The sequence below is a fragment of the Sprattus sprattus genome (assembly GCF_963457725.1).
Source record: "Sprattus sprattus genome assembly, chromosome: 19".
NCBI lineage: Eukaryota > Metazoa > Chordata > Actinopteri > Clupeiformes > Clupeidae > Sprattus > Sprattus sprattus.
In genome coordinates this window covers 20,060,849-20,071,211 of record NC_137917.1, presented here as the reverse complement: position 1 = coordinate 20,071,211, position 10,363 = coordinate 20,060,849, and the positions used below count along the sequence as shown (strand labels likewise).

The 10,363-nt window shown below is 43.7% G+C and overlaps 1 protein-coding gene across 1 annotated transcript in view; it reads left to right on the top strand.

The window, feature by feature from the left end:
- Positions 1-5,717, top strand: part of fam131bb (family with sequence similarity 131 member Bb) — a gene marked incomplete at both ends in the record, with an annotated part of 38,358 nt that extends 32,641 nt beyond the window's left edge. The window contains 4 exons of the mRNA XM_080858056.1: positions 1-7; positions 2,397-2,716; positions 4,033-4,293; positions 5,502-5,717. The exon at positions 1-7 is cut by the window's left edge and continues 134 nt beyond it. Of these exons, the coding sequence (XP_080714182.1) occupies positions 1-7; positions 2,397-2,716; positions 4,033-4,293; positions 5,502-5,717 (804 nt within the window). The remainder of the gene's footprint in view (positions 8-2,396; positions 2,717-4,032; positions 4,294-5,501) is intronic.
- Between the last annotated feature and the right edge of the window lie 4,646 nt (positions 5,718-10,363).

Here is a 10,363-nt window from a genome sequence, read left to right as displayed (position 1 = left end):
AGCAGAGGTACTAATGACTGCATTTCCCACAATGCCTCAGAACTAAGCTTGAGAACATATCTAGTCAGTATTTATTCTTTTTCAGGTTATTTTCAGTGTTATCCTCCATATTGTCCTGGATGGTCTATTTCTCTATATATTGAGATAAGAATAAGATGCGGATGTGGAATAAGAAGCCTTCATGCTCATTTGTCCTTGACCTTTTGGCTCTTTATTGGGCTTTAATTGCAGTATGAAGGTGTTATACTACACCACTGGTTGGCAAATACTTTGAAATATTAAATACTCTAAACTTCCCTTCAGACGACCCTCCTTCATCTTCAAAACGAGCCAAGGTCACAGAGTGTGAGTGTGCTTATGGGACAGATAACAGGGACACTTCAGCAGAGCTGTGAGAGAGGAGGGTTTTTCAGCTTCCAGTATGTGTGCGTGTGTGTGTGTGTGTGTGTGTGTGTGTGTGTGTGTGTGTGTGTGTGTGAAAGAGAGACAGAGAAAGAGGCTCAGTGTGCCATTTTCCTCTGTAAACAAAGAATCTCATTTCTGGTTGCCTGGGGGTTTTAGCACACTGAGTGCTAGTTTTACATTCACAACCATGACCTGGGGGAACCAAGGACGATGGATTTCAACTATATAAATAGTAGCATTGGTTATTATTATTCTGCACTGTTTCATAATCCTGAATGGCATCAACACAGTCAGCTTCCTTGTAACGAGGTTACATGAAACATGGGAGGCAGCACAGCACTCGATGAAAAATATGTGTTTGTTGTTAAACGGACAAATATTTTCTGGTAAAGTGTGGGGGATTTTTTATTATGAAAATGTAACTGGCATCCATGACAGGAGAACCATAGTCTCTTAACTTTATTTGACTGACTTTGAGGTCACTATCTCACAGTTGCTCTTTGTAAGAACTCTACGGTGAACACTCCTCCAGAAGTACTCAAACGGACCATAAAAAGAACCATTTTTAGTCACAACGCGACCTTGCGCTCTGGCCAATCAGCTGGAAGGATCTTGACGAGGCATCATTGTGTCATAATTCCGTGGCAACTCCGGCAGCTACGGTGCTCAGATTTGCCACCAAATAAACTTGATTTAGCTGATTCTCTATCCTTTGGCGGACTCTGTTCGTAAACCTCACAGAGCGATGCAACCGTAGACTCCAATACCTTTTTGCAATTAATCTCAGGTTCGCTCTCCCTGAATGGCTGTCATATGTCAAGAGGAGGTATTGGCAGGGATGGTTACTGGGCGATGTTTTTTTTTTTTTTTTTAATGCTGCAGTGATAAAAGAAATAAAAAGCTAGATTGGAATATGCAGTGGTGCAAAAAAGAACATAACTCATCACTAAAAACTAAACCAGTCATATCACTCCTTGGACTAGCATTGAACATGAAACACAGTCTGCCATAGAAACTCATAAGAATGTGAAGGAAGTACTTCAAAGTAAGTGTAGTAAAAGAAGAATATTATACCACATTACTCAAAGGAAGCTCGGCTGATAGTGTATTCCCTAATAAAACAGCACACACTACACAACAGATCTCGTTTACACGATTAGGATGACATTTACGAAACGCAGCCCTGCATAATGTTATTCTCAATCAGATAGCAGGAGTCTCATAAAGGCTGCCACTGTTTTTTTCAAAATGTTTTTTTTTTCATAATGTTCACAGCAGTCATAAAATCCATGAAAAATGTTTCTCAGCGAGGCAAGCAATGGAATTACACCGCTGTAGAGGGGCCTTGGTAAGTAGCACATTGGGAGAGGTCCATTTGTCACGGCGCACAACACAAAACACAAAACCCCTCAGAGGCTGCGTTTCAGACTCAACACCCACAGCACATCCAGCACGACTCAGAGCAGCAGTGCCCTGGGTTCCCACACTGCAGGCCCCGCTAGGAGAAGATCTAACCACGCTCTGCATTAGACGTTATCTGCCCTGAACGGCTCCCATGATGAGTCAGTCGGCTTGCTGCCAGTTTCATCATGCTCCCCCCTTCACAGCCCTGCCACCGCCGCAACTGCTGCCGCTCTCCCTGGTCTAGGTGGGCTCTGATGCCATAGGTCACGCAAAAGGAAGACAAGGAGGAAAAAATAAACTTCTAAAGCCCTGATCACTGGTTTGGTCTGATGGACTTGAGTGGGTGAGTGTCTGGGAGTGTCAGTGTGTGAGCTGAAGCTCCAGACTGGGAGTTTTTTGGAGCGTACAAGTAGTCCAACGCCTCCAACCACCATTCAGGACCTGACAGGGAAAAACCCTTATACTGTTTCTCTAACATGACTTTGGGTTACAGGTCCAGAGATGCCAAATAAAAACAAAACAAAAAACCCAGCGTGGCAATGTGAGTGAAATCTAAACATCTCTCCTGGCCTGTTGTTCACCTTCAGATCCGATTCTCCACCACTCCTCTGCAGAGGTATGGCCCCACACGTACGTATCACAAGGCCACTACTGCCTCTCTACTTCGGACGCCTGGGAGCCAATCAGCAACGAGCCCTCCGGCGTGGCCTCCCCCGCCACTGGCTCGTATGTGATGGCGGGCGGGACTTCCTGCGAGGGAACCTTTGACGGTAGTGGCGTCTTCCTGTCTCAGCAGCAGCAGCAGCAGCAGCATCTGGCCCTCCAGCACAGTCAACAGATCTGTCAGCAGATCCAGCAGCTACAGCAGTTACAGCACTACCAGCAGCAACAGCTGTTACAGTACCAGGTACGGATCAAACTACAAATCCCATAAACCACTGCAATGCGAGCAGCCACAGCTGCATCTACCTACAAGAGACTCAGGTTAAGCCATTACACTTACACAAACAACTGCAGTGGCACAAATGGCGGCCATGGGGAATAAGAAAAAAACTACAGGTGTGTGTAGTTCACGTGTGTAGCTCCCATGGTCTTTTGATGTGATCCTGTGCAGGCGTGTAAACCACTGTTTCACTGTCTGTAGTGGTGTTGGGACTGAGAATTGCTTGTTAGCCGACTGAGCTAAAGATATTTAGCTGCACTATTATAAGTCGATTGAAGTGATGGATTATGACTACAGCCTATACCCACTGGACACATTAGCCCAGCTTTGCTACACTCACCTCAATCTCGCTGCCTCTACTAACAGTCGTAGTGGCTGACGGTAACAGTTATCCACCTAAATGAGCAACAGATGTGATTTTAAAGGATTGGACGCAAATAATATGCAATAAAATGACTTTTTTACATGATCGCAGTTTACATTGCCAGTACCATACTGATTAAGGCTGCTTTGATAAACTCTGCAGCTAACGGCATCGAAATGTTTTTGTTAGCTCCATGGAGATATGAGCTGGGTCTAAGCCCAGTTGTTGAGCACAAGGAATGAACCCTAGTTGTTTTATTAGTTAGCAAAGGAAAATCACTTTTCACCACCTAACAAGGTAATTATCTTCTGCTTGGCACAGACCATGTTATCCCCAGCTGGGTATTTTTAAAATCTTTTGTGAGAAGTAAAGGTCAGTGACCTACCGTACAGCGTATGACCATGTAAAAAGTCATTTGGTGAAGTGCATACCATTTGCCCCAGACAAACAACATACTGCATACAAATCAATTGTATGGTTGTACTGTACCTTAGTATTACATCTGTTGTGCTTCACTGTTAGGCCCTGAAGTTTTGCATGTTTAATTTCCAAACTGCTTTCCTGTCCTGTCCTGTCCTGAAACAGTGATGATAGCCTATTTGCTTTTTCTAGCCTGTCTCATCTGATGCACCTGCTGAACCTTGCTTACCCTATAAACATTATGAATTATTACACACCTCTATTATGTGATATATCCTAGCTAATAGGTCCCTTAGGCAGTTTCCTAAAGAAAGTGTAAGACGCATTATGCAGTGCCATGGAGCACTATGGTATTAGCACATTGAGTATTAGCACAGCTTATGTTATATGTCAGTAGCTAGTATTACCTGTAGTTATCCCAGCCAGTAATATCATTCATAATGAATGCATTCCTTTTGCAATGCATTGTCACCCCCTGTCTCCCTTTTGCCCTCAGTCCCTGGAACAGAGGCTCCACAGCGCCACTCACTCTTTGCAAGCCACACCCAACAGCACCATCCATAGCTTGCAGCGGCCCACACACCCACCATTGGTGGACCTGTGGGGGGCGGGCCCAATGGAAGGCTATCAGTCAGAGGTGGGAGGGTTTGTGGGTGTGGCCACAGCCTCAGAGGGCGGGCTTAACGCGCTGACCGCAGAGGACGTAGTGAAAGAGCACTTGCCTTTGCTGGAGACCCAAGAGGAGGACGAGGTCAAGGTGGGTTGTGTGGTCCAAGGTCGCGATGGGTCAGCGGGTCACATGAAGGGAGAAATGGATGGGTCTGCTATTGATCAACGCTGAAAATGCCTGAATTTACATTTTATACATTTGATAGAAGCATTATAAAACTAGCAATAGAGAATGCGGAGAGCTTTACAGAAATGAGCAAGAAAACAAACTAATAAAAATAGACACACAACAGAGTAGAGCAAAAATAAAAGAAATGCATAATGTATCAAATACAGCAAATAGAAAGCTTATGTTCTCAATATGTTCTTAGAAGAACTTCATTGGCATCGCCAGTTCTCAAACAGAATTTCTGCTATTTTGAAGCAGAAGGGCAAATTTGGTGATACATTTTTAATCAATGACAAACATTTCATTTTGCTAATGACCAAGAAACATCAAGCACTTTATTAGGCACTGTCACACTGCATGGCCTGAGCTGTCACTTCTCCGCTCACAAACAAGTACAACACACAGCACTGGGACGTGGGCCTCCAGACACACACTCACAACAACAGAGGAGCTCAGCTGCTGTTCAGGGATCAGACAGCACACACACACACACACACACACACACACACACACACACACACACACACACACACACACACACACACACACACACACACACAGCGGAAAGTCTAGACAAAACATAGCCATAGCTCTTACTGAGAAGTGAAGGTCATAACGCATATGTGAGTACTCACTCAGTCTCTTTCTCTCTCTCTCTCTCTCTCTCTCTCTCTCTCTCTCTCTCTCTCTCTCTCTCTATCTCTTTCTCTGTCTCTCACACACACACACACTTACTCAGGTATCTGTAACCAGATCTGTCTATTAGGAAAAGATGATGTAATGTATGATAGAATGTCTGTGGGCACTGTTTGTCTCTCCTTGATCAAGGGAGTGGGTGTAGTGTGTGTGAGTGCATGCTGGTCTATTTGATAGGTGTGTGTGTCTGTGTGTGAGAGAGAGAGTGTATGAGAGACTGTGTGTCCGACAAGAGAGACAGTGAGAGAGTGTGTGTGTGTGTCGTATATGTTTGTACGAGAGGAAGAGAGAAAGGGAGGGAGAGCGCGTCTGCGTTTGAGTGTGCGTGCTGTGTGTGTGTGTGTGTGTGTGTGTGTGTGTGTGTGTGTGTGTGTGCGTGCGCGAAACAGAGACAATATCATCAGCCTGATTGAGAATCTCTGTTTCCATAGGAAGAGGAAGTAACGCTGTGCTTGGAGCCTGAGACTGTCACTCTAAGCCCCTCCCCTGTGCACGGGACCCCGCCGACTGGAAACAGCAGTCCCGGACCGGCTCCAGGGGAACCTATCACAGAGCGGAAGGCCTCTGATGTCACCCCCTGTGTCATGATGGAGGCGAACCAGGAAGCAATGGAGGGATCATCAGTAATGTACACAACTGCCAACTGAGTGACAGGTGCGAAAGAAGGACTTTCAGAGGGATACATCTCACACTCCAATAACCAGTTACCTATCCGTTAACCCTTTGATTTTCAGGTATTACACACTTTTGTCACGAGGAAGCAACAATGGGACTGGATATAAGGCAAGATGAACTTGATGCAGAGAAGAAGTTGACAGTTATATGAATCATCTTTTTTCTTCCTTTTTATTGTGTGGAAGCCTTAGATCCCTGAAATGAGAACAGATGCCACGAGATGGAAGAGAGGACATTGGAAGAGAGAGACAAAGAGAGAGGGAGAGAGAGAGAGAGAGAGGGGCCGTGAAAAACGTCTTGAGTGTCGTGCATGCTTTTAATAAGGAGGTGTCTTACAAAATATTAACATTATCTAGTAATAAGATATGTCATTAATAATAATAATTTTGTACTAAAGCATAAAATCGACAAAAAACAAATATATATAACTGTAAGAGACATGAGCCACAAGAGGAAATCAGATTTATACCCTCCCCGAATTAAATTAAATCTCCTGAAAATTGAAGTGATTGAAATCAGGCATAGAATTAACAGCCAGTTCCCAACCTCCCCCATAAACTTAGGACCCTGTCATTGTAGTCTTTCTTTGGCCATAAACAGATGTACACATACATACAGTCACAACCTGTGTATGCTCTGGGACTGCTTCACTGAGTTTTACTGATGCCTTTGATTTGTCCCTGCCAAACATCAACGTTAACATGTCTAAATCGTAAACGGAAATTCAATTCTCTGTTACTTCAATACACAGAGGCCACTTTGATATAATATTCACTTATTCTCCAGAAAAACAAACAAGATATGGTCCTATTTGCTGGTTGTCACTAAACCAGACATAAAGACTAAAGTAAAACGGCAAAAAGGAACACACACACACACACACACAAAGACATATACACTGCTGCACAGTATTGCATTGTATCATAGTGTGCTTCCTACTCTGTCCTTTGGTATGCATGCTGTCTGCTATGCTGTCTTATGGCGTGCTAAGAACACTGTATAGAGTTTTGCACTGAATCCCTGGACCAAGTGAGCTGAGATTCTCTGGCAGGAAGAATCGTACAGATTAAATAGAGAGAAAACAGGCTTACTTTTGCAGTCAATAATGGCAAGCAGAGTTGGGTTGCCTCAAAAAAAACACTTGCATAAAATGTACAGCCAGGAAAGAGTAGGCGTGTAAGAGTTCCATTCTAAATGAATGGCCTTGGGGGGTTTAGAGAATGTTTCCCAGACAGATAGATGTACACTTCCTTTAAGAGGTTATGATAGTTGAACGTACACAGGAATCCTCTGGCTGTCTTGGAGCTGTGGTCTTTGAGGGCCACCACATCAACTGAAACAGTACGTCTGAGGTCACCATGACTTGGGAAGAGACGTCATAACGGACATCCTTTTAAGCCTTTGATTTGAGGCTTCAACCCATCTGTGGTCACATGACTATACCTGGATTCATGTAAATACAAATCACATTCACATTTACAGCCATAGGACTAACTTGTTTATTTTTGTACTAACGTGCTTAATCTCAAATTCCTTGTTTCGTTTGGATCATATCAGTTTTTTCCTGGAAAGACATCAACTGGGTTTATTTGGCAACAACACTGCTCTGGCAATGGGGACACAGACGCAGACCGTGAGGAGATGTAAATATTGCAATGGTTGAAATGGAAAACTCTGGAATATCACCGCAGCTTTTGAGACTCCCTCAGCATGAACACTGGGGGTGTGGATGGACTGACCGAGGTACAGGAGGCCTCTCGACCTTGTGTACAACTCCGGCTAATCAGGACTCAGAAGTGAGTAGGTGTCTTCCCGTTTCGCAGCTCTGGCTGCGGCTGCAGCTGCGACTGCGGTCGCAGTGTGTGGGCAGACTCTTTGCTGCGTGAGTGAGGTATGCAGTGCGGTTATCTGAATTTGCAAGTGTGTGCTGGGACTGAATGCGTTTTTGCAGTAGACGAGGAGAAATCGCTTGAGGGCATCCAGACAAATCTGCATGAGTCACGGGTGAACATGAGACAAAACCGTTATGATTCTTTCTTTGGAGACAACCTCCTTTTCACCTTTTTGATGATTGTGTGTACAATTCTGAGGGGAAAAAACTAACAAATAATGCTTATAACAACCTAATTCTGAAGTTTATTGACTTCAATGAATTTATGTATTGATTGATTATTTATGCAATGTTGGGACAATGTTTATTTTTCTACTGAATTGTGGGTACCCCTCCTCCTATATGTTGGAGCGCTTCTTATTGGTCGTTCAGTGGTCATAGCAACAACTCAAGGCACCAGCAGATTTGAAGCCCAGTTCTATTTGCTGTGTAGGCTTCTGACCACGCTTTCCCTGAGCCACAGCCTTCAGCAGCAGCTCCATGACAGGATGGTAAACACGACATCAGCTCCAGTGAGAGATGCTCAGTGTCATGGCAACAGATTATGCTGTTGTCCACCCATGAGTCTGTCCATAGAGAGACAAAAAGAGTAGAGAAAAACACACGTCCACGGCATGAAGCTGCTTGGGCCTTGGGTCAGGGAAACCGTTGTCTTCAGTTGCACACTGGGCTTCTCTGTCTTCGCTTGGTGCCAGGGTTGAGCTGACAGACACCTGTGGCCAGTGAGATGCGTTCGTTTATTTATTTCAGAATTATTTGGAGGAGGGATAACTTGAAGCCTGTACAAACTTTGATCTTTTAGTCATGTAGGTAGCCTTTCTCTGAGGCTGTATCATCCCCCGTCTTGTCCTGTTGTTCAGTCTCCCTTTGTCCCATTGTTCCTCCCTGCGAGGATGTGAGAGGGAATGGAACGGGAGAGAGAGACGGAGAGATAGAAAAACATCCTTCTGGTAAATGGGATCAAATCCTATCCTGCGGAGAGCCAACCCAAATTCTCTCTCTCTATTGTTCTTGCACATCCTTCCGGCTCACGTTGGCAAAGTTGCCACAGGGATTTGTGGTGAGAGTTTATGCTAAGAGGTAAAACCACCTCTGTGTTCTAAATAAAATGACAAGGAAGGTAACCTAGCGGGCTGTGAGTCTTAAAATAGCCCAGGGCACACTTGGATTGGCACCGTAGCAGGTGGCCAGTAAAGTCCATTATCATGGAGGAAAAACAATGTTTTTTTTTACCAGTGCTGCAAAGAATTAGTCGCTTTCTCCGACGAGTTTGAAGAACAGTGCATAACTACTCCCTTGACTCATTGTGTAGCGCTTGTATTTTGTGACCTTGAGGAGGTGTGTGAAGGTCATCTCCACAGGGAGGGTTCTGAGTGGTGCAGCAGCACCTGATGCCCCTCTCCTGTGTCTGACATCTCACACCAGATTTGCACAGTTGATAACAAGCAGCTTATAATAACTCTGAATGTGAAGGGGTTAGAGTTTTAGAACTTTACCATAATGGATCGGAAAGCATGTCGATGCAAACAACACTGACTGGGTAAAAGCAGCCAATGAACAGTGATTCTAGTCTGCACTCGGTTAGGAGAACACTCAGAGTGTTGAATCGAAGATGGTTACAGTGCACTAAAAAATGTCTTTACATACATGCCATTGGGTAAATGATGGGGTGATACAGCTTCAGCCTAAAGGTGTTTTACTGATCTTTATGTCAGATAAGAAATATTATGAATTAACTTAATAACGAGAAGCCAAATGTATTTCCTTAGATGTTACTGTTAATTAATTATGTGTTTACAGTTTTAGCCACTTGATTTAAGACTGGGTTTTGTTCTGTATATTTGTCTCTTTTTTGTATGATTCTACTGCCATGTTTCAATAGAAAATCATCCACATGCATGTCTCTATGACTGCTTTCAGTTGTCTTTCTTTCTCCGCATTCTATCTCTTTCTCTCACTCTTTCTTAAACTCTCACTCTTGTCTCCTCTTGTCCTCTGTAAACTTTTATCCTTCTCCCCAATCCCCCCTTTTGGTTTGTTTGTCTGTCTGTCTGTCTGCTCTTCTGTCTCTCTGTCTCACTGTGTGATCCACTGTGTGGTGGGCAAAAAGAAAAAAAAATGAAGCCCAGAAAATGTCTTCGATTTGTTTTGTTTTTGTACACAAATCAGGCATGAACATGCCGGAAAAGGGTTCATAAAGTTCAAATAGATGTGTTGAAAATGTGCCGTATCAGCAAAACCTAAACTTCATTTCGCGGAGGAGTGAATTGATCTGAATGTATCTGTGACTGGAATAGTGTTTTTCTGAGGCACCCATACCTACCTATGCATGCTCGTCTGAAGGTTGTGAAAAAGATGGTCCCTCCAATGTGGTTTCACTCCTTTGTGTTTCTCTCTCTCTCTCTCTCTCTCTCTCTTTCACTCTTCCCTCTCCTTTTCCTGCACGAGAAACCACCTCCATCCCCTGACCCGACTCCCAAAACTTCCCCTTCCCAAATGAAAATATGGAGAAAAAACAAATAAACAGACAAATGACCACATCACTGTGTAAAGGGAACATTTGTGAAAAAAATGGCAACAGCAACTGGCTTTTTTGTTATAATCATATAATAATACGTGAAATAAGACATAATAATACTATTTAGGGAAAAAAAAAGACTTTGAAAACTGTTTAGGAACATTTTAAGAAGAAATATAAGAGAGAAGACTTAGAGAACACAGAGCTAT